The sequence below is a fragment of the Cydia strobilella genome, chromosome 12 (genome assembly GCF_947568885.1).
Source record: "Cydia strobilella chromosome 12, ilCydStro3.1, whole genome shotgun sequence".
Classification (NCBI taxonomy): Eukaryota; Metazoa; Arthropoda; class Insecta; order Lepidoptera; family Tortricidae; genus Cydia; species Cydia strobilella.
In genome coordinates this window covers 6,376,968-6,401,589 of record NC_086052.1, presented here as the reverse complement: position 1 = coordinate 6,401,589, position 24,622 = coordinate 6,376,968, and the positions used below count along the sequence as shown (strand labels likewise).

General features: G+C 35.7%; 1 protein-coding gene across 2 annotated transcripts in view; it reads left to right on the top strand.

Moving 5' to 3' along the window:
* Positions 1–21,814, top strand: part of LOC134745973 (putative inorganic phosphate cotransporter) — a 30,247-nt gene extending 8,433 nt beyond the window's left edge. For both annotated transcript variants that reach the window (XM_063680126.1, XM_063680127.1), the window contains exons 3-11: positions 8,538–8,717; positions 10,739–10,877; positions 11,510–11,727; positions 12,376–12,525; positions 13,829–13,961; positions 14,851–14,975; positions 15,562–15,681; positions 16,076–16,205; positions 21,689–21,814. In XM_063680126.1, the coding sequence (XP_063536196.1) occupies positions 8,538–8,717; positions 10,739–10,877; positions 11,510–11,727; positions 12,376–12,525; positions 13,829–13,961; positions 14,851–14,975; positions 15,562–15,681; positions 16,076–16,205; positions 21,689–21,735 (1,242 nt within the window). In that variant the 3' untranslated portion in view covers positions 21,736–21,814. The remainder of the gene's footprint in view (positions 1–8,537; positions 8,718–10,738; positions 10,878–11,509; positions 11,728–12,375; positions 12,526–13,828; positions 13,962–14,850; positions 14,976–15,561; positions 15,682–16,075; positions 16,206–21,688) is intronic.
* The last annotated feature ends 2,808 nt before the right edge of the window (positions 21,815–24,622 follow it).

The following is a 24,622-nucleotide window of genomic DNA, read 5'->3' as shown; positions in this document are numbered from 1 at the left end:
CAATCAGACACCGAGAAGTAACTGAAATTTCGCGAACAACATTAGAAATATTAGAATCGAATTTAAACTGTCGTGAGTCATACTAACTTAAGCTAATAATACGGTTTAACTTACGTATTTAGGGTCGGCAATGTGCCTGTTATATCTCTGGTGTTGCAGGCGTCCATAGGCTACGATGACTGCTTACCATCAGGCGGGTCGTATGCTTGTTTGCCACTGACGTGGTATATAAAAAAACATGATTCGGAGAGCCTAGGTCTCCATTTTCAAGCACTAACAGGCGGTCTAGCATAAGTTGCAACGCAACTTATGCTAGACCGTCGACCGCCAGAGCATGAGTAGCGTTCACGATAGCCGCGCCGCCGCGTACTGCTGCACGCCGCGCCTCGCGCTGGTGTCTATGTCGCGCGAGGGACTAAAAATACGTGAGTTATGAATGAATGAATGAATGTTTATTTGTATCAAACAAGCGTATATATACAGGTGTTTCATTTTTGTTTTGTTAGACCGTTTTATTAGCTTAACATTAGAATCAGATGTCAAAATCTAAGAAAAAGCGTTTAATAAGCCTAATTAATCTTTGTTATAGAGGAGCGTACGTTTATGTAAAAACATAATATTTTCAGTGTTACATTTAAATTTTCCAATTTGTTAACATCTTATGATAAGATTCTTATCAGATATTATAATTTATTTCCAGTCAAAATTCGTTTATTTTTAAAAAAGTTTTATCCATTCCTTCATTTGGTTCGGAGTATAATGGAGTATGTTACGTTACGCGTTACGCACGATATAACTTTTATACGAATGAATAAAATTCTATGGTTATTTGTAGATAATTGTACTTATATTTATTTACTGCACAACAATGTTTGATGTCATAACCTGTGGCTACCACCTGTCGCCCTTATTACACAGGCATTAGAGACAAAAGTTGAAATCATCATGCAAATCAGTGGAAAATAAATAATGATAAGAATTCTAGGCATCGCAACATGACGTTTATATTTATTTTTAGATAATGGACCATCAATATGTAATCGTACATGTTTTGTAGGACACTGCGTAATTATTTCAATACCCAACTTATTGCTGTTCAAAGGAAAAAAATATCTGTTAAATTAAAGATCTGTCTGCTCAATAATAGTTCAGTCACATAAATCGTATTTATCAATGTATGTACAATCGGAAAATAAATACGAATTTATTCTCCAGCCAATATAATTATATTGCGTCGTACTAATTTATTACATTGATGTTTACTTAAGACATTTTTGAAATCACTCATTCATTTGTAAACAATGAGTTACAGATAATTACACTAGAAATTATCAGTCACTTATCTCGGGGGCTCGTCTGCTTCGGGTCAAATGTACTTAAATATATTTATAGTACCAAGTACATTGAGAGGAAATTTTAGCATGATGTAAGGGTCATGCATCTATAAATCAGGGTGTCAATTCATAAATATTATATTAAGCTTAAATAATTAATTTAAGAATTTTCAAAAAATCGGTTTCGTTTTATAATAAAAAACTGCAAAGGTGTTTTACTTTAGAATTTAAAAATGAAGGGTAAAAACATATACATGTAATGCATGCTGGAGCAGTCTTGTATCAAATCGAAGTCTGTCGTCTTTGTACTTGGGTGAATTAACTTTTTCTTGTCACTCGTGGCCATGGTTACTGCCTCCTGGGTCATTCTTAAAATACTGGTTTTTTGGTACCTAATATAAACAAACATATATTTTTACGACAGCCCTTTCCATAATAGGCATACTAGTAGAACGTAGTGCCTATAACAATTTTTTAACAAATTATTCTACTATTGTGGCCTGGCTAACGCGACAAAATAACGAAAAAATGTATTAGCGATATCCGAAACATTTTCTGTAAAATTGCATGAACTTCCCTGAGGTATCCTGAGTACTAGACGATAACCAAAGTACAGTCATCTACCCAAGTGTTTTCACGGCAAAAGTTTTCTATACGACAGCTGTAGATTTTAGATATCGACTTCAGAACAGCCAAGTATATTCTTGGTTCTTTTACATTTTCGCTTAAAGAAGTTTGGGATATACATAATCAGTACTTACTATTATTTTAGATGGATAGTTAAGAAGTGGTCTCTGAACAACTGTTAATTTGTAGTTAGTGTAATCGCTTCCCATATCGTCAAAACATAGCACTATGTATGAGGTAGGTAACTAATACTATTACGCGAAAATTCAGAAAGCCTAGTATATTTTAGCCTTTCCGAAATATGTCGCGCTCTAAAGACTACTCAAACTCAAAAACTGAAACATATTTATTGCTCATAGTATTACAAATTACAAGAATACAGACCCTGTAAGGGCACAGCTATTTATTTTATACTCACTTATACAATTTAATCTTATTAATTACATTGCAAAAAAAAAAACTAGCATTCTACTTTTTTCGCATAGTATCATCGAAAAACTCCTGCAGAGAGTAATAACTTTTTTCTACTCGTCGAGTATAATCTGTGTATTACAACTTCACATGCAACACTACAACCTTACTCTTTTCAACGTTGGATAGTCTATGGCACTTTCGACTCAAACATAAGAATTTTATCGATACGGTTTAGTCAATTATAAAAATTTTGGAAATAGAACTTCATACATTTCGAGGAGACTCGATTCCATGCATCTGCTTTGTGATTGGTTGGCCAACAAAAACATTTTATTTTATGTTGTAGTAGAAACAACTGCTTCATAAGTCAGAAACGCACATGTGACACAATATATATAGCAACATCCATACCCTACGAAAACCACTTAGCGTTGCTTGTTAGTCTCCATAGGATACGGTGGCCAAAATCGAGAAAAAAACTGTCTTAAAATTGAATTTAGCAAAGAGCTGGTACCAGGGCCTCATGAGTTGCGAGGAGGTGTCGTTGACCAACCCGCCGGGGGCGCCGGGCCCGGCGGCCGGGGCATCGGTATGAACTGTATGAAGGTATCGCGGGCTGCGGCAGCTCGCGTATCTTAGCTGTATACTTTTGGTTTGTTTACCTATATGATTCTACTAGTTGAAAGTATTATTTTTTTGTCTCGTAGAAAAAGTATTGTATACAATAGTGATATAATCAAGCTTTTCAATCTCGTACCTTAACTTAAGCAACTAAGTGTTGCTTAAACACGGTACTCGACTGAAAAGCTCTCTATTATATCACGATTGTATAAAATACTATTATCTAATAAGTATTTATTTAAGGTGGTTTCAAATGATTTGGGATTTTCTATTGATTTTATTGGTTGTGGAATTTTGTTATATATTTTAATGCACATCATGTGAGGTCCTGAGTGATATAATGTTAGCTTGGATGTGGGTATCGCGAGGTTGTTATTTTACGTAAGAGTACGTCAGTAAAATCGTACTTAATTTCTTTTTTGTCTCTCTCTCTCTCTAGAATAACTATACAATTCACTGTAGTTTTATTATATCAATACAATAAAAGAAATAACACGAAATAATAGTGTTTTGTAAAATCGTAGACATCGACAAAATTACAAAACCGGCCAAGTGCGAGTCGGACTCGCGCACGAAGGGTTCCGTACCATTACGGAAAAAAACAGCAAAAAAATCACGTTTATTGTATGGGAGCCCCATTTAAATATTTAAATTATTCTGTTTTTAGTATTTGTTGTTATAGCGGCAATAGAAATTTCGTGGCTTATATTATTTATGTTGTGTTTCCTATGTACGTGTTTTCCTCTTTTTTGCCACGAATAAACGCTATCTATCTATCTATATAAATAGAAATACATCATCTGTGAAAATTTCAACTGTAGCTATCACGGTTCATGAGATACAGCCTGGTGACAGACAGACAGATGGAAGGACAGACGGACAGACGAACAGCGAAGTCTTAGTAATAGGGTCCCGTTTTTACCCTTTGGGTACAGAACCCTAAAAAGCACGTGAGTCCACTAGATGGATTTATAAAATATTAAGTGGACTGGTCTCTTCATACAAACTTAATCCCCGTTTTCCACTGGATATCAACATTATATCAAAATATCGTGACACTTAATTTTTTTAGATTTTTTTAATCATTATTAAAAAAGAGATAAGCTTTGAATTTATTTTATTGAAAATTATTTTTGCTCCTCTAACTACGGTATAAATTTCCATAATGTCAATATTCAGGGAAAAAAACCGGCCAAGTGCGAGTCGGACTCGCGCACCGAGGGTTCCGTACATTACATAATTTTAACAATGTATTCTTATGCGAAACTTGAGTGAAAGGTAAATTGCGGTTTACGATTTATGACGTTTCTCTTGTTTTAGAAGTTACAGGGGGGGGGGACACATTTTACCACTTAGGAAAAAAAAAGATATTAGAAACCTCAATATAATTTTTGAAGACCTATCCATAGATACCCCACACGTATGGGTTTGATGAAAAAAATTTTTTTGAGTTTCAGTTCCAAGTATGGGGAGCCCCCAAAAATTATTGCTATGCGGTTTGCAGAATACATCTACTTACCAAGTTTCAACAGTATAGTTCTTATAGTTTCAGAGAAAAGTGGCTGTGACATACGGACAGACAGACAGACAGACATGACGAATCTATAAGGGTTCCGTTTTTTGCCATTTGGCTACGGAACCCTAAACATGGGAACTATTTAAAGTTTATATGGAGAAGCGTTCGTCTCCTATAGTATTAAGACTAAATATAATTATGTAATAGTATTAATACTATTTTAATAACAAAACTTCCGTGAGACACAGACATATTAAATATATTAATGACGCTCCTCGGTACTGAGTGCAACATGTCGAGCGTTTTCGACTTAAAACACGTGAGTGACCCGTTATTAATATATTTAATAGTATTAATACTATCATTGCCAAACATATACTTTTCAAAGTACAATCGCCTATAGTTAAAGCAGCATCTGTGTATATTATATTAAAAATTGTATGTAATTCGCCCGCGTCACTATATCACGGTCGCACGAGAGGAAAAGTATTGAAAATTTGAAGTAGATGTTTTCACGTTTGCACTGTGAATCTTTGAAAAACGAAGTCAAAGATCTGACGGAGCCCTCATAGGTTAATTAATTATAGATAGTAATATTTTGATGTCAAATGGAATATTCCGTAATTATCAATTAATGTGTGGTCAGTGTTTATTATAGGAACAGCAGCTGCAGTTGATTAATTAATTAATCAGCTATTTGACTCGGTGCTAATTAACACATATATTTAAAAAAATATACTTTTCACTTGACTGGCGACGAGTTAAGTATCCTTTGTGTTTTTCGTGTTTTTGATATGTTCAATTGTTTGGTTGCGTAAAATATATAATGCTCTTGCTGCATAAACGTTGCAGCGTTTAATTATTTTTTATAAAAAACGCCATACGTTATATTTGTAATTTTAGAGCCGTTACCCAGAAGTATTTATCAGTATCAAATGTAACAATGCAGCTGTCTTATTTTATTGAAGCAATAAAGATGGTGTAAAAGTTTTGAAATAATTATGAAGTCCGATATTGTAGTCCATTAAATTTTGCCACCGTAGCATGCATTCTGTGAAGGATGATGATAAATCTGCAGCGTTAAACAATACTTTGACACCAACACCTAATGATTGAATAGTAACTTCAATGATATTCACATGATCCTAGATAATTCGAGAAAACAGATAAGTAGCGGTATTAGTCTTTAAGTTATATGTGATAGGTAGCCATATCGCAAATGCTGTAACAGAGCTATCACAAATAATTTGTAAGATGCTTGACTACTTGAAATTACGAACACAGTACCTACCTAAGAATTAGATTCTCTTTTAGACACATTATAACGCATTATAATGAGACTAGACCACCCGGCCACTATTGGTCAGGACGTCAGCCGCGTAAGCTGAAGACGCGGGTTCGATTCCCGCCTCGGCCATATTTCATTTGTCGTGAAGCATTGAAGAGTAGCGACTCCACGTACCTGTATCCTTTGTCTGTGGTTTGACTTATTTTGTGTAAATGCACAGGAGATATGAGGAGATATGAAGATTATGTAACTAGAATCTGTTCTCCTCCTCACAGTACCATAGGAATCTACTAACTAGGATAACTAACGAAGTTGAACTTCCACTGCAAGGTAAACTTTATTGCTTTGGTTATTATCAAACAGGACGGGACTTATCTTATTATTACTTAAGTCGAAAATTTACAAAGGTACAAACTGGTTATGGACATAGGTACCTAAAGTTTTAAGGACTTGTGTCATAAAATAAAGTTGCGAGTGAGGTGTTCTGGGAGTTGTAACATTCATCAATTAATAAATAAATAACAGATTTTTAATATTATATGCCGCTCCAGTGTAAATTGCGATAAAAATGCTGCAAATAAGTATAGAGTTAGACCAAGGTAAGTCTGCAATTTCGATAGCACACGCAGTATAAGGTCTTATTTTAAACGTCAAACTTCTATGAAATTATGACGTATAAATAACACTTGCACACGCAATCGTGTGCTATCAAAATCGTTGGTCTAACTCTAGTAAAATGCTTTAAATTTTTCACTGCAACAATCATCTTTCCAATAGAGTGAAAATGAGTCAACACTGTATAGGTATATTGTATTTTCCAAATTCATATTTATCAGTAGCAATAAAACTAATTTTTAAAAACAAGAATTAACCTTAATGATGTCGTGTAGATAGGGTAATGGAGTACAATATTAGTATATAACATTTATTTACGCCGTTTTTTAATTTGGAAAATTGTATTGATTAACAAGAAAAACATCTAATTTCGATTTGACTAATAACAAACCTAGTTACGTTTCCTTAATTTACATACTTACCGGGCTACAAGTTTAGGTACAAGTTAAGTAAGTTAAGTTTTAAATACCTTTGATCATGTTACAAATTTTGCACTGTACTTAATAGTTTACTGCAATAATATTGTCCCTTGAGAATGTGTTTCTAAGCAGCTAAGCATTCAGTGCTAACAGTAAGTACCTAAAAGTTATAGCAGTGTAGGTAAACGTTGAAACATATACAGTGCCATCTACGGACAAATTACTTAGCTAGGACTCTGTACTTAAAGTACTGACTACAACTGCTCAATATAACTACAAGTTTATTACTAGTTGGACCAAGCTGCACAACTATCCGTGGCACTTGTAATGACAAATTGTCTCAATGTCATCATTAATGCCAAAATTATATTAAAATTTGACGTTTATTATAACACCCTCACTTTGTTCGGTTGAAGTTGGTGCAAAGTTAGTTCAGACGGACTTCAAGTTTGAAAATCATTCTGAGCAAATACATGGCACCAGTTTAAAGGTTCCCTGGATAATGTTACTCCCTGTTAGATCCCTTTAGTTTGAAACTGTGATTGATCACTTTCGCCTTGTAACTTGAAGCAGAATTTGATAACGCTAAATTATTCATTGAATTACTTTGATTGTAAAATAAATTGGCTAGGTTCATGTTCATATATAAATGAAACTAATTAGAGCTGAATTATGGATCACACCGCTGGCGCTACTTTAAAGTCGTTGAGACGCTCTGTTCATATACCAAAATGATATGATATGCGCTGTGTCAAGTTTCGGCGTGTTCGGATCTTAAGTTTTAATTGTAACAGTTGGACGGGTATACAACCTAACAATTACCGCCACCACCACCACCATTCCGCCACCATCCGGCCTTCACCACTGGAGGGCTTCGTCACTTTTTCTTTAGGTATTATATGACATCTAATATTACAGTTTATAATTTATATATAGTAGTATGGCTACTTAAAAAAAACACAAATCAAAATATTTAATAAAATAATTTGATTTGTTCCCAAAGCTGATAGTTAATACCATACAAATGAATCAAGAAGTACTATCCCTCTCCAACGCCGCATGCCTCATATAATATTCATGGGTTATTTATTTCGATTGCATTGTGTGCAAGAAAGCACACGCAGTGCAAATTTAAGCTCTTTCATTTGATATGTAACACGATATAGTTTGAAAACTTTATTTTTTAATTTTCTCATTTAACCCCCCCCCCCCCCCCAAAAGTGGCCCCAATGTTTAAAATTCATTGATTTACTTTACATGTCCATCTTTGGGTCACAAACTTACATATTTATGTGTACCAAATTTCAACTTACTTGGTCCAGTAGTTTCGGAGAAAATAGGCTGTGACAGACGGACAGAGAGACAGACAGACAGACGCACGAGTGATCCTATAAGGGTTCCGTTTTTTCCTTTTGAGGTACGGGACCCTAAAAAAATGTATTTGAGGCAGATTGAAATTTCTATAGGGTATACCGCTTATCGTAGCGTTTCGTTTTATTTTCTGCAAACGATTTTCATCTTGACTAGGCCCCCAGACCCTTTGACCTCTGACAGCGACTTTGCCTGATAGCGACGAAGGTCACAAAATCAGGGCTAATATTCAGTTTGCGATAGTCCTAGTGTAGATTGCGACCAGAACCCTTGTCATACCATTTAAAATGTTTCCACTTTCTTGTGGTTTAATAAAGTTTATTTTATTGCAGTATTTCGATTGGAGCCATGTGCAGCAGTCTGTGATCTTGTCATCTTTCTTCTGGGGATATGTGGTGCTGCAGATCCCAGCTGGGGAACTGGCCAGTCGGTTCGGAGGGAAGATGCTCATGGCCATAGCAATAAGTGTTAATTCGGCGCTGTCACTCCTGTTACCCATTGGAGCCACTTACGTAAGTTTTTTCAATCACGATTTTCGTTGGATCACTTTTCCATACAGAGTGTAATCGTTAAGGGAATACATGCGATTATTTCGTAAATATAACAGATATCAAAAACAAAATTACATGATATCGAAAGTACGTTATCCAATCAGTAAAATTACATAATAACTTTTTTTAAATAAAAGAAAATCCAACCATTTAGTACGACGTGCGTTGAGGCCCCAGTAATTTAACCGTTATCAATAAATGATGATCCAGAAATTGTTTTTCTTTAACCACTTACCACGATTATAATGTACCTAGGTACACTTATTATATTGTAAACCTTACCATTTTCAAGTAGATACTCGAGTTTAACGACATCTGTCTGCTTTAAATGAATACATACATACTATTTACAGTTTTCATTCCAATCTTTTTATAAAGCACACACTGTATGTTTTTTTCAAGCTTTTTATTATCTTGCAATGTATCTATGTAACTATGTTTGTAAGGGTCAAATCTTGCAACTTAAATTTGACCCACTTCCCGACTTCCAATGGAGCTGAAAATTTGTGTACCTACATTTTTTGCGAGGGAGGGGAACATCAAATGTATACGTAACGTCAAAATAGCCATGTCAGGTAAACGTCAGTCCATACATTGTGTATGACCATTGGCCGACTATTTTCGACAGAGGGGAATGCCTGTTAATTTCTACTCCGTTTGGTTATATACTCCTAGAAAGAGATGGGTGTAGTAGTAGGTATAATAACTCTAAATAATGTAACTAAAAGTCAACCGTAACCTTATGGACCGTATATCAATGAGTATGAGAATAAGACAGATAAGATTTGCTAAAATAGCATAGGTAACTATCTTTATAAAGATAGTTTGTTATTATAATACTACTGTTATCCGTCACAGTAACAATTATAACGCGTTTTATGCCATTTTTTGTGAAAAACATAATTAACATTTAACCCAAAACAAAACAAAGTTCAAATCCACATAATAAGAACCTCAACTTGGCGATCGTGTAGGTTAATCTTTTAACTACAAAACAGAAAAGATTATTTTGGCTCTAAATATTGTTAAGATAAAATGTAACTACCTTTCTGGAATATATAAGTAATATACATAATTATTTACATGTTTCATTTTAAATGATTAGCTAGGTAAAAAAATAGTTATTTGTGCAACAAGAGAGGAAAGTTGGTTTTTCTTGCGAGTGTTTATTTTGAGTCCCGAGAAAGGGAAAGATTCTAAGGTAGAATCTTGAGCGTAGCGAGGGACTCAAAAATACGAGATGTAAAATACGGACCGGACCGTACCGTGCCGTACCGTACCGTAACGTACCGTGCCGTGCCGTGCCGTGCCGTGCCGTGCCGTGCCGTGCCGTGCCGTGCCGTGCCGTGCCTTGCCGTGCCGTGCCGTGCCGTGCCGTGCCGTGCCGTGCCGTGCCGTGCCGTGCCGTGCCGTGCCGTGCCGTGCCGTGCCGTGCCGTGCCGTGCCGTGCCGTGCCGTGCCGTGCCGTGCCGTGCCGTGCCGTGCCGTGCCGTGCCGTGCCGTGCCGTGCCGTGCCGTGCCTTGCCGTGCCGTGCCGTGCCGTACCGTACCGTAGTATGAAGTTCATGGCCTTCACTAAATTAAAAAGCTCCAGGAAGTGACGAAAGTAGTCTAGTTCGAGCTGCTGAGGTGAAAAGGTTATTTTCATTTTACTTTGTCTTACGTTTTACATTTAAATATACGTAAATTGTACATCAATTGTGTTGTTCCTAAGAAAAATCTATTACCTACTAAAAATAACTCAACTATTAGGTAGGCAACAGAGGCCCTACCGCGAAAAACGAAAATCGGAATTTCTTTATCTGCATCTCTATCGCTCGAATATGCACGATTGCACTCGGATGGGCTCAGAGCTAAAAACAATCAGTCTAACTAGTTCTCTAATCTCGATTTGCTTTTAAGCAAAACACTGCTCTTTTTATTTTTATTTGCATTCTAATGGCGTCCAACTTGTATATACTTAACCATCAGTATTCTTCTAGGGCGGCTGGCAAATGGTTTGCGGGTTTCGTGTCCTCCAGGGTCTGACGCAGGCCTTCGTATTCCCGTCCATGCACCATCTGGTGGCGCAGTGGATCCCCCTTGAGGAGAAGGGATTACTGGCCACTATTATTTATGCCGGTATGTTTACGTGTAACTCAGGTCTGACGGACAGGTTCTTTCCACACTTATAAAACAAATGGTAACAAAAGGGAACAGAAGAATGACGAAAACAGCACTGAATTAGATTGTTACCTTCACCGGTCGACCTCTTTTTAGTAACATTGGAAGAATTGAATTACGCTCCTTAATTTAATCTCCGCCTGCGCTACTGTCTCACGACAGCTTTGGGGTCCCAACGCCATGCCAAACGACAAACAAAAAAGTTGGTAATGGTTACCGAATCAAGCATAGGTTGCGTAGCGGTCCAAACCAGTGGGGGTACACTCCACCTTTCGGTCAAACTTGGCTTCTTTCGGCTCAGCATTGCTCCGAGCCAGTCCGAGCAATCATTAGGGTTGGCACAACTTGACGTCCCTTTGCGTGCACGACCACAGATAAAATAAAGACTTAAATTTTGACAACCCTAAATAGCCGAAAGGGATAGTGCCATACATTAGAAAGGGACAGCAGGATTCGACCCTAAATCGCTGTCAAACTTCGGGTTTGTAGGATGTTGTCCTTTCTGTACGGTAGTACTATTACTTATTATGTGTCCAAAGTAAATAATACGGAAGTAGCCGTACGTCGACTTAAATATTATTTTCTTCCAGGCGCTCAACTGGGTATTGCTCTTCAGCTAATAGCAGCCGGTTTCTTGGCGACGTATCTTGGATGGGCCTCCATTTTCTACGTGAACGGAGCCCTAGGGGCACTATGGACAGCGTTGTATCTGTTCTTCGGTTCTAATTCTCCGGAACAATCGAAGATTATGTCGGAAGAGGAGCTTAAATATATCCAAAAGTCGCTGGGAAGAGTTGGAGCTCATGAGGTAAGGCAATTTAAATTTTGTGTTTATGTACCCAAACCATTGTCAGGAGAGATCGCCTATTTTGCGATAAGAGCAGGTTTTGGGAGTATACTTATGTCCTTACAAATACTTAATTTTATTATAACTAAACTAAAGTAGGTGAGGAGATTTTTACGTACTGATAAAATAACCAAGTGGGACAAAGAAAAGGGTAAAAAATCGCTACCGTTTGATGGATGAAGATGCACGTCGATTTAAATGACACATCCTCTTCTGGTAGTAGACAATTATTTATTTGCCAAGCTTACGCTAGAAGGAACACAGTAACTTCACAATGAGAACTACATTATAATCTAATTTAAGATAACTTAATATTCTCTCACAATCGACAAGTTAGTTTCTCTCGAGACTGTCTCTTAGTGTTGCAAACAACACTACAATTTACTTTTTCCTTGACAAGAGTTATGTTTGGATGAAAATCAGAAAACAGAAATCATCGCATTTATTCGTGTATTTGGATGCGTGGCGATTCGCCACAACCGCTTTACCGTGTCTAGTTTGAACCTTTAAGAGTTACAAGAGTAAATGCAAACTACAAACATGATTTCATGATTGACGTTGGATGGGATAAAACAGACCTATGTATTAGGTATTTGTGTTCAATTTCAGAAACACCCTACCCCGTGGTTGAAGATAATGACATCGCTTCCTTTCTGGGCGGTCATAGTCGCTCACTGCGGGCAAAACTGGGGATTCTTCACACTGATGACAGAAATACCCACGTACATGGCCAAAGTACTTGGCGTTGACTTGAAAAGTGTGAGTACTACTTATTTTTAACTTATTTAAAAATATGAAAATCTACGCATCTCGAAAGGGAGCATATGTCACTCGGATTATAAAAACCGGCCAAGTGCGAGTCGGACTCGCGCACGAAGGGTTCCGTACCATTACGGAAAAAACAGCAAAAAAATCACGTTTGTTGTATGGGAGCCCCATTTTAATATTTATATTATTCTGTTTTTAGTATTTGGTGTTATAGCGGCAACAGAAATACACCATCATCTGTGAAAATTTCAACTGTCTAGCTATCACGGTTCACGAGATACAGCCTGATGACAGACAGACAGACGGACAGACGGACAGACGGACAGCGGGGTCTTAGTAATAGGGTCCCGTTTTTACCCTTTGGGTACGGAACCCTAAAAACGTCTGTCATAAGATTCGTAAAATTTTATTTTCGGCGCTACGGTGATCCAGATGAAAAAGTACCTTACTATTTTTGGGTTACCTCTTTTTGCTTAGAAACACGAGGACTAGTTAAAATAAAATAAAAGTCTGTTTTTGGGTTAACTATTTCTACTCAGAATTACGAGGACTATCGTTAAAAGAAAAGATAAAAAAAGACAAAACTGACAAAAAAATTCGAACACTTTTTCCTTCTTTTTCATTATTAATCCTAATCTCGCTATTTTGTACTTCTATTTCTAAAAACACACTTTCAATAAATGAAGCCCATGAACGGGCTTTGGCAAATTCGAACAAAACCGTACTCCCAACGGCCATTCATGACTGTTTTCGGAAATCAATGGACAAATTGAATGGTGCCCAATAAGAGATTGGTTGGCCAGCTTTGTTGAACGTATAATATATGAGAATTGGTGGGCTGGTTCGGTTTACTCGTTTATCCTTTAATGTGGTCTGAATGTAATGTTTGTAAAATAGTAGTTAACTCATTTAAATTATCCATTCTAGTAATTGTAATTCTTCTAGGTAGGTATGTTTTTTAAACAGTGAAGTATTAATTAATTCTAATCTCAAAGAACCTTAATACTTTCTAAATAGTGTGTGTTTTTTAACGGTTTTGCATTCGCCTCGTCTTCATATCGGTATCGGTGCAGATCTTTCTTTATCCTCATTGATAGGGAAGCTATCTCCTTATGCGCACTTGAGGACGCTTTGACTGACCTGGCTGACTGGTAACTAAATCAGCATATTAGCAATTTTAGGATTACGTATTTAAAGCTCGGTCAATGTAAATAAGAATAAAATATTTCACAAATCGGCAGTAATCCCAATGTTTTTTTTTGATAATCTCAAACATCAAATAATTTTTTTACAGAACGGCATGTTATCTGCTCTTCCATACCTGGCGATGTATTTGCTAAGCTTCCCAATGGGGGCCATGACAGATCTCATCATCAGGCGTAATTGGCTGAGTGTCTCCAACACTAGAAAACTTTCCAACTCCATAGGTATGACCATATTTTGTAAATTCCAACACATTTTCCCAGTTTTCGACATAAAATTGCAGTTCCCCTTTGATGCATTTATTTAGCTTTGTTTCAAGTTTCTTCTGCTAACGAGAGTTTGGCGTAAAGGTATTAAATTCCGTTTACGTTTTTCATTTAAAGCCCACAAGAAAACTCAGACAACGTGTTTAGCATTAAAATTCGATAGTTAGAAATCGCTTACACAAACATTTAACGGAAATGCACGGCATGCACTAGGTATAAGCGACGCAAATTGACTGTTACTTATTTCCTACTTGGTGTGGTGGTCTTTTCAATGATATGTCTTGCCTGAAAAATAAAGTTGACTTTGAAGAGATTGTAGTGGACAAACGCTGTTTTAAACCCACTGTTTTTCATTTGTATTCCGGTTCGAACTAAGCCTGGTTTATCTCGAAAATCGGTGATCTGACCGTAAATAAGCCAGCGTTTGCTTTTCAAAGATTAAACTTTACACAATCCTTGGTTCTCTTATAAAATTATTAAATGGTAACTATATGAAATTACTAATGAAGTGTAAGTAGGTATCTGCGACCTACCTAATCTCAGTAGGTATTACCTAATTTAAATTAATCCTACCTATTCCTTTTTATTATATATTACGCATACAACACTCCATGGCTCTTAAGTAGTTTAAACATACCTAGGTACCGTTATGGACATTCAGTAAAGGAAATTGATAAAGTCGCTGCGTTAACTTCTCGTATAATCGGAGTTTACACACTCATCGAAAGAACCCGAGACAGGCCGAGAACGAGTGTGAACATGCTGCTCCGGAGCGGTGCCGAGACTCTCGGCTAGAGAATCTGGACAAGCGTGTAACAGCCGACATAACATGTTACATTTATTTCAGGTTTATGGGGTCCGGCTATAGCTCTAATTGGGTTGTCGTATTCGCCAGCTGGCAATATGGTCATGGCTGTAATCATGCTTACTGTAGCTGTCGGCATCAATGCTGGCCAGTACACTGGGTATATGGTTAGTATTCCTCACATAATTCTGAAGACAAAACTGTGACAAGCAGATTTCACTGCACTTGCACTTATCGGATTGAAGTCGTTTACCGCTCCGTCCCGAGTTATGAATATGTGAGTATCGCGCGTAAACACAAAAAAATCGGCGTGTTTTGAAATCACAGTTTTTTCCAGTAACACTACTTCTGCCTTATTTTCAATTCTGTATTATTCTCATTAATTTATAGATAAGGTTGCTTATGGTTTTATCTACATGCATATCATCAACACTCACCGTGCGTTCAAACATCGTAAATTACGGCCAATCATTAAATATTTAAGAAGAAAATTGGAGTGTTATTGATATTTTATTAAAATACCTGTAAAATTTCTACCGCTATGCTCATTAAAAATAAAATTTCCTATGGTCTTTTATGTTTTTGATGTGCTTAATGAAATAAACTGTAATTGGTTTCAATATAATTAACGGATTAAAACTATCCATTATACATAATGAGTGTGTACCATAAACTATTTACGCAATATTTTATAATGACCAAATTTCGAATAAATGAAAACAAAGGAATTTCGTAAGTGCTATTTTATTTCAGTTGGTCCATATCGACTTGGCGCCTAACTTCAGCGCCAATCTGATGGGCATCACGAATTTTGCGGCCAATATCATCTCCATCATTGCACCTCTCGTTTGCGGAGTTATTGTTAATGATGAGGTAATTTTTATTTATTTTATTAAGTATTACCCGTACTTTTTAATGATACGAATGTTTGTTTGTACATTACATTAAAATATATTTAACACAAACCCAAGCAACTTACAGTCATGGCAAGCTAACTGCACAGACTTTGTAGTGACAAAGTATGGGAGTGCCACCATAAAAGTCAAGTTTCTATGAAACATGACGTTGTCACACTTTGTGTAACGTAACATATAGTGACATTTTCACACTTTGTTGCAGCAAAGTCGGTGCCAAGTTAGCTAAATAATTTATTTTAAATACAGTCTAATGCCATATTCTTTTATAATTTTTACCTATTTCCTTATTCTTTTGAAAACGATCAATATAAAAGTATATACTTTAATTTTATATCAACGTTCGAATACAGACGGATCCGGCAGAATGGCGCAAAGTATTCTTCGTGGCATCAGCAGTTTATTTTGCTACAAATCTGTTCTTCATACTCTTCAGTACGTCTGAGAGGCAGCCATGGAACGAACCCGAAGACAAAGATATCGGTAAATTTTTGCTAACGCATTTAGTTTTGCATAATATGCTTTTGCATTATTTCTAACAAGGAGCGATAATATATATTTTGCTTTTACAACTTGTTAGTTTTGATATTGTTATGATAGGTACACCTTCCGAAGTGGATCTCGCTCGCACCAATAACTAAGTGCGAGAAAAACGCCTAAATAGTCGTAATGATACCTACTACACGCAGTGCATTTCACACGCAATATTTAAATTTATCCACTATGCTCATCGATTGTATCCACTAAAAGAGCAAATTTGACATTTTCGTTCAATAATTAATGTCATTACCGGGCCTAACGCCATTAAATTTCATTATTTTACCTTGTTTCCGACGTTTCTGCTAGGTTGCACTAGCTGTGGTCACGGAAGACTGACGTCCCAGTAAAATATCAATGAGGGCTAACTCGTATGAATTCGCCGCTAGGGTCGCTAGTGTAGATGATCAATCAATCTTTATGTAGAATGGCTCCATCGATACTGTCGATGATTTCGCCAACGTCAAAGTGGGATCCACGTGGGATCGAGTTATATTTCTTCAATCTTGATGTAAATCAGCCAGTGTACGGTAAAAGTATAAATAATACAATTATGGCCTCTAGGGCTCTATCCAGATACGGTTAGAGGTAGAAATACCAAATGCTCTTAGAGCACGACGTTGTTCGGTAGTTGTGATATTATGAGCTCTTGTATAGCGATAGCAACTATACAAGGGCCACGTGGAGCTACTTGGCGGTGACGCCAAAACGGTGGATAAACTCGTATCTAGATTAATTCTACATTATCCGCACACGTCTTCATTAGTTTACTGCATAATAAGCTATCAGTATTACACTTCAAACAACGTTAATGAGCAAAAACAAAAAATTAATCCCGACTCGATGTCGCCAAGATGGCGGTCGTCAAGCAACTCTCCCAGTGTAGATGATGGTCTTTTCCATAGTTCTAAATGTCAAATGTCACTTGTCACTTCAATGACTGACAACTGTTCTTTAGTCTTTTGGACCACCATCAACAGAGGCGCCAACTGGTGAGCAAAAAAACGATAGCCCTCATTGAGATATTGGTAAACAACACTAAACTACCCGACATTCGTTTATATAAATGTTCGGGGTAGACAAATAAAATTTATCTACCCGTTTCTGTATAATGTTTATTGTCCACGGCACGACACGCAACACTAAACTCAACTCATATATATTAGTGTTGCGTGTCGTGCCGTGGACAATAAACACGACGGAAACAAGGTAAAATAAAAAAAGTACAGCAAATTGGAGTAAATTAACGAGAGAGTTTAAAGTGTTATATTTTCCTCCAATTTGCTGTACTAGTTTTAACGGTAGAGCAATTAGTATTTTTTTCTCCAATTTAAATGATATATATTTGTATGTACTAGTTATATAGATATACATTGAGCAATTTGGAGGGGAAATGTCCAATTTGGCCTACTAATTGGAAAGCTAGAGCAAATAGAAGTTTTTCTTTTAGTCATACTTGTTATGAACAAAATGCTGCACTTCATGATAAAAGCAAGCCGCTTTGTACAGTGATAGTAGGGACCAAACTAAGCAATTTGACCCGCAGCAGCGGCAGTTTCACCCCTTAGAAACAGAGATGGCGCCACTTATTTAAAAAATATTTCAAAAAATTCTACAAACTAAACCAATGAACCGATTTAAATATTTAATATCTCAAATGAAAGCTCATTATATACATTACATTTAAAAAAATATATAAAAAATATATACTGAATACTTTTGACAAAAAACGGCATCTTAAGTTTTTTTTTTCTCGATTGATAGTTTTTACTTGATTTCTCAAAAAAATGTACGGAACATGAATAGTTTAATGCATGTATATATTACTAAATAAAATAACAAGTATTATAAAAAAAACCCGACACCGATACCTCTCATACTTCACGAAATATGAATGTTTGACTGTGAGTATAAATTTCTTTAAAATATATTTCAAAAAATTCTACAAGCTAAACTACTTGACCGATTTCAATGTTTAATATCTAAAATAAAAGCTCATTATATACATTACTTATAAAAACATACTCAAAAAACATATACTGAATACTTTTGGCAAAAAACGGCATCTTAAGTTTTTTTTCTTACTCGATTGATAGTTCTTACTTGATTTCTTAAAAAAAAATTATGGAACATAAATAGTTTAATACATGTATATATTACTGAATAAATAACAAGTATTATAAAAAAAACCCGACACCGATACCTTTTATTCTTCAAGAAATATTTAAGTAATTTAAGTTCAATTATGCACGCTCTTACAAATAAATTTATTTAAAAGAAATCTTCAACCGCAGTAAGCGCACTGATTTTAATATGAAATGTGTCATATGAAAAGAAATCACCCAATTTAGTTTAATAAATAAAAAATAAATAAATAAAACCTGAATAAAGTTTTTTCCTGGTGCTGAATTACAAAAAAAATATAACAAAATAGAAATTATTTTTATTTAAAGTGACTACATTCGTAAACAAAAAACTTAAATGTCCTCTTCGGTAGATGTAGAACTGAAAAAGAAAAGTCGTTTTGAAGCACTCGTACCATTTCAATACTGCAGTTGAAGATTTCTTTTAAATAAATTTATTTGTAAGAGCGTGCATAATTGAACTTAAATATTTCGTGAAGAATAAAAGGTATCGGTGTCGGGTTTTTTTATAATACTTGTTATTTATTCAGTAATATATACATGTATTAAACTATTCATGTTCCATAATTTTATTTTAAGAAATCAAGTAAAAACTATCAATTGAGTAAGAAAAAAAACTTAAGATGCCGTTTTTTGCCAAAAGTATTCAGTATATGTTTTTTGAGTATTTTTTTTATAAATAATGTATATAATGAGCTTTTATTTTAGATATTAAACATTGAAATCGGTCAAATAGTTTAACTTGTGAAATTTTTTGAAATATATTTTAAAGAAATTTACACTCACATTCAAACCTTCATATTTCGTGAAGTATGAGAGGTATCGGTGTCGAGTTTTTTGTGTAATACTTGTTGTTTATTCAGTAATATGCACATGTGTTAAACTATTCATGTTCCATACATTTTTTTAAAGAAATCAAGTAAAAACTATTAATCGAGTAGAAAAAAAAATTAAGATGCCGTTTTTTGTCAAAAGTATTCAGTATATATTTTTTGAGTATTTTTTTAAAAGTAACGTATATAATAAGCTTTCATTTGAGATAATAAACATTTAAATCGGTTCATTGATTTAGCTTGTAGAATTTTTTGAAATATTTTTTAAATAAGTGGCGCCATCTCTGTTCCTAAGGGGTGAAACTTGCGCTGCTGCGGGTCAAATCACTCAGTTTGGTCCCTTCTATCACTGTGCAAAGCGGCTTGCTTTTATCATGAAGTGCAGCATCCGGGCAAAAAATGGCCATAACAAGTATGACTATTTCCAATTTGCTCTACTACATACATATACATTTGTTTATTTTAATGTATGTAAATACCGCCTGTTCCACCTTTCCTTTGTGCGATATCTCCCCTAGTAGGGAGATGTATTAATTAGTAAATTGGAGAGAAAATGTTCCATTTGCTAGTAGGACAAATTGGACATTTTACCTCCAATTTTCTCTACTACTATCTATAACTACTAGTAGAGAAAAATGCGGCAATATGTCCTATTTGCTCTATTACTACATACGATCGTAGAGCATAATGGATAGATTCGCGACATTGGTAATATATTTTGGAATCAGAATACCGTTGTTCAGATCGCTTGTATGATACACTTACAATATGTATTTCTGCTAATTTCTGCTTTATTATGCAACACTTGTTAATATTTTGTATGTAGTGTTGGAAAAGATTCCAGATTCCGTTTTGTAGACTAGTATAGCTTGACAAATACGTACGTGATGCTTCGCGGGCGACGACGGGGGACGTAAGACAGCGGGGGTGGAATGAAGTGTGCGGGCGGCGGGGCCTGACTCCTGACGTCCTGACTGGACGGCCCCGTCGTCGTCGTCGTCTCACGTGGACCATGGGAGTGTCACGTACGAATTTTTCCAGCTATAATTGTCAATTCTTTTAATTTACTTGAGTAAGTTAAGTAAATGTATCGTATAACCTAGCCGCTTATCGCCATTTCCTGCAGGTCTGCCTGCTGATTTCATTCCATGGTTCACTTTGCTAAACACTACTACACGACCTATTTACAAGAGCTACGGTGCTATTGACAGATTATAGTCAGGTGGGAGAAAATCAAACAAAAATAATACCGTTGGTAAATATAAAACTAAATGTGGCGGCAAGAATAATAAATAATAACACTATTCAGTAAAAATTACATTTAGTTTAGTTTTAAATATTCAAATAGTATTTGGTCCAGTGTCGCAGTCAAGTTGTAAGAATCCGCCGTTTGTAAAAGGCCGAAGGCAAATTGTATAAAGTCCGCATTTTGTAAAATACCTTATGACATTAACAGCGCCGTTTGTAATTTACCGCGGCAATTTGGTCGAATTAGTCCTTAAATTTACCTCGTGTGGCGCTGCACATCAGAATTATTACGCTGGGGTGTCCATCAAATGGGGTGTTCATCGGACTTATTAGGGGCGTAGGGGCGGGGGAGGCTTTGGATCTGGGTGGCTCCGGCGCTGCGAAAGAGACGCCCTTCCACCCTCGCATGACGAAGCACGTCACAGCGTGCAAGGCCTGCTCTCCCTCCGCACCTCCGATTCGCAATAGCTCTCTAGGGGTACGACAGATAAGACCATGTGGATAGTGGGGTCCTCTGATTCGGTTTTGGGTGACCTTGAGATTTTGGTGGCCGTGAGGATGGTGGTGCGGTATAAATATGAATATTTTATAAAACAACAAACCATGGTGACCAACAATTTGCCTTCGGTAATTTGCAACCATGAAAACGTTTGTAAATTGACGACGCTATTTGTAAACGGCGTATTCTTACAATTTGCCTGCGACATACATAAGACCTAACCACAAACCCGGTCTGATTAGGTTGAAACAAAAATACTTATTTGAAAAATAACTCGATTACATTTAATGTGCTTTTAGTGCTAGAAGCTAGTTGCGTTATGAGTTTGGATTATAAAGCACTTATAATCTATTAAAGGTATAATCGCTTTCATACTTCGAATTTTTTAAATAGAAAGTTAATATGTTCATAAACGGTTCATTTTGCTTTGCATGGTCCGCTTACGATAAGGAATACTAACAGACAATAGGTAACTGTTTTTTGAAACTTTTTTAAAACGGCATTTAAACAAAATATTAAATTTTTAAACTAATTAGTCCTACCACATAACCTATATAGATAATGAATAGGTAAGCATAGGTAATTCATAGATTTCGGCTTCAATTTGCATGTTTTCAAATATATCTAATGACTGACTGTTCAATAATAATATTCATTATTTAATTTGTAAAAAAATATTAAGTACATTTTCATTTTTGTTCGCAGAAATGAGGATCACAGAAAAAACAAACAATTTAACGAACAAATATTGAAGAAAGAGCAGAATATTCAATCGTTGTACCTGAACAAATTAATAGTAATGCTTTACAAATTATAGGTGTTAATTTTAAATATGTATTTTTTTTTACAATTCAGATACTCTTTCCAGTAGTGGTCCCGTAACCTATGTCCAAGAGTGGACGTCATTCGACTGAAATGATTACCACTAGCACTGTGAGCAGAGCTGTATACTTCGCGAACCACCGTTTTGTTTTACAAACTGACAAAAAATATCGTAGTTATATAATAATTATCGAACCTTCTCACCACCTGCTTACGAGAATTGGTTGAGAAATGCGACCTGTAGAGGATAACATCCGGACATACGAAAGCAATTTTGGCCAAGCTGAAACGGAGACCTTTGCCTTCGCTCTGACGATATGAGCGCATTCGTTATTCACTATATTTTTCTTCTTGTTTATATTTAAGAGCAATCTGCAACTCGTCCGGACCTCTGCCAACAACTTAACCTTCTAGTATGACACGACCTGAACCTTTTCTTTTATTTGGTTGAAATAATTCATTGCCGGTCTTCCTCTTCTTCTCTTTCCCTCTATTTTTCCTTGTATGATGTTTTTAAGGAACAGGTCGTGTCGTAGCAGATGTCCAATTAGTACTCTTCTATTTTCTAGCATAAAAGATAAAACCAGTGAAAGTGAAATGGACAATGAGATAAAAAATCGAAAGCCTTGCCAATAAAATGATATGGAATTTAATAAAACAACGTTTTTATTAAGTACTTTCAATGACCCACATTTCTAACCTTCATTTATCTAACTGTAAATTTTCAAAGAAATACCTAACAATTTTTCTCAATATCGTTTACGTAGCCAGTAGCCAATAAAAGTTGAAACAGGAATCACGATGAAAACAACAGATAAGTTGAGATGTTCGTTAGTCCTTTTACTCGTATGGAGATAATATAGTTGACATGACACTTTTGGTCAGTTAAGTAATCCCCTACTGAACGTTTTCTACTAAATGTTGCGTTCAAGTGTTTATCCATCGACACGTGTTACAGTAAGCGCCAATATACACAAGACCCCGTATTTAAATAACCAAAACCACTCGACATCAAAATAATCCAGTGTTAGCTCCTCTGACATCCGACACGTTTTTCGTTTCCAAACAAACCCGCTCGTGAAATAATAATGGCGTCCCTTATATAAGGTAGGGTAAGGTGTCGCTTTAAATACGTAGTTATGCCGTTTCAAGCTTAAGTTTAAAATGGTTCCATTATTGCCAGTCTGATAAAAACGATAAAACAGATGACTTCATTTAATATTAAGTACCTACAACTTCATTCCAGCCGGGCTAGCACATGATTGGCGCGAGAGTATCTCGCCGCGACATAGACTACCCGTCCCTTTTTAATTCATACAGTTAGTAAATGACGGGTAGTCTATCTCGCGGCGAGATACTGTCGCTCCAATCATGTGCTCGGCCTACAGATAGGATTAGACAGAATTAAAAATTTATCATTTTAGTGCAAAGTTTAGAAATAGTTCAATAAGTAAAATTTTCTCCTCTCTCCAAACACATAGTTCGAAATAACATATCAAAGAAGTTTTTTTTTGGAATGAAGTATAAACAGTCAAAAGTTAGAGTAGAAGGAATTTATTTGATAATCAGTTAGTTTATAGGCAGACAGTTTATATAGTTTTTCATTATTTCAAAGGTTACGAAGATGTCATAACTATGCCTACCTAATAACTTACCCCTTATTCATTAAACTTCAGAAGCTTTAATTAGTAGAGTTCATGTTTTATCCCTCTCCTACAAATATATAAGTCAAAATGACAGAATGAATCAAATGCTTGTAGCGCGTTTATGAATTAAAAGTTATTATTACATTCTGGCGACAAAGGTGTGGTGGTCCCGCTGTGTATTAAGTTCTGCCTTTACAAATTAAAGCGAAGTTCCAATTCAATTAAAAGTAAATTCTTATTGATAATTAAAATATGTAATTAATTAAAAATAAAGCTTCTTTCCTTTTTGCTTACTAAACAATGCGTCAACAAATTTATACGCAATGTTTCTCTTTCGACAGGGATTTATTTATAAAATATTTAATAGATGAATTATTTTGATATTTATAGACGAGTTTTTTATATATTTATTTCTTTGATACTTAGAGAGCCTTTACACCTCCAAATCTTATTAATGGGCATTATTATCTTTCTCAGACTTTTACATCTCAAAACTTAATGTAAGTATTAATATTAACCCTGGAGACTATACGTCTCTGTAATACTGTATAATATACTTGACTCTTTGGATACATATTAGTTATTCGTATGTATTCTGTAGCATTAATTTATAAGCGCCCCTTGCACCATCCCACTAACGCGGGGTTAACCGGTTAAACCGTTAACCCGGTGTCAAATTGTACTGGTAACCATGGTAGCTCCAGTTTTAACCGGTTAGCCCCGGGTTAGTGAATGGTGCAAGACAAGTGGCCGTAAGACTATTAGCTTAACAGAGTTATTTTCTATATATATGCATATAATTCGTCGCCCCCATGCTAAACTAACATAACTGTATTTTTGTCAAAATTGAGTTTTTGTCACTAATTTTCAGACTTCCCTTTTAATCTTAACTCTTAAAACTTTCAAATCTGAATCTGAATTTTATTTATATTATTTTTCCTTGGCCGAAAAAGTTATGACGCCTAGCTGTGGATAATTGACGAATCTGCCATTTTTAATAGAACCTTTTAGTATACGTTTGCATAGAAAAACGGCCGTCCCTTTTCCTCTTAAATGTTTCAAAAGTATTTAAATGTCACGCTGAAATAGAATAAATAAGACTGTCACGTTCACTTTGAAGATGGAACCCTGGACAAACACTGTATAAGGCTCGGGCCATGTGTGCTCATGA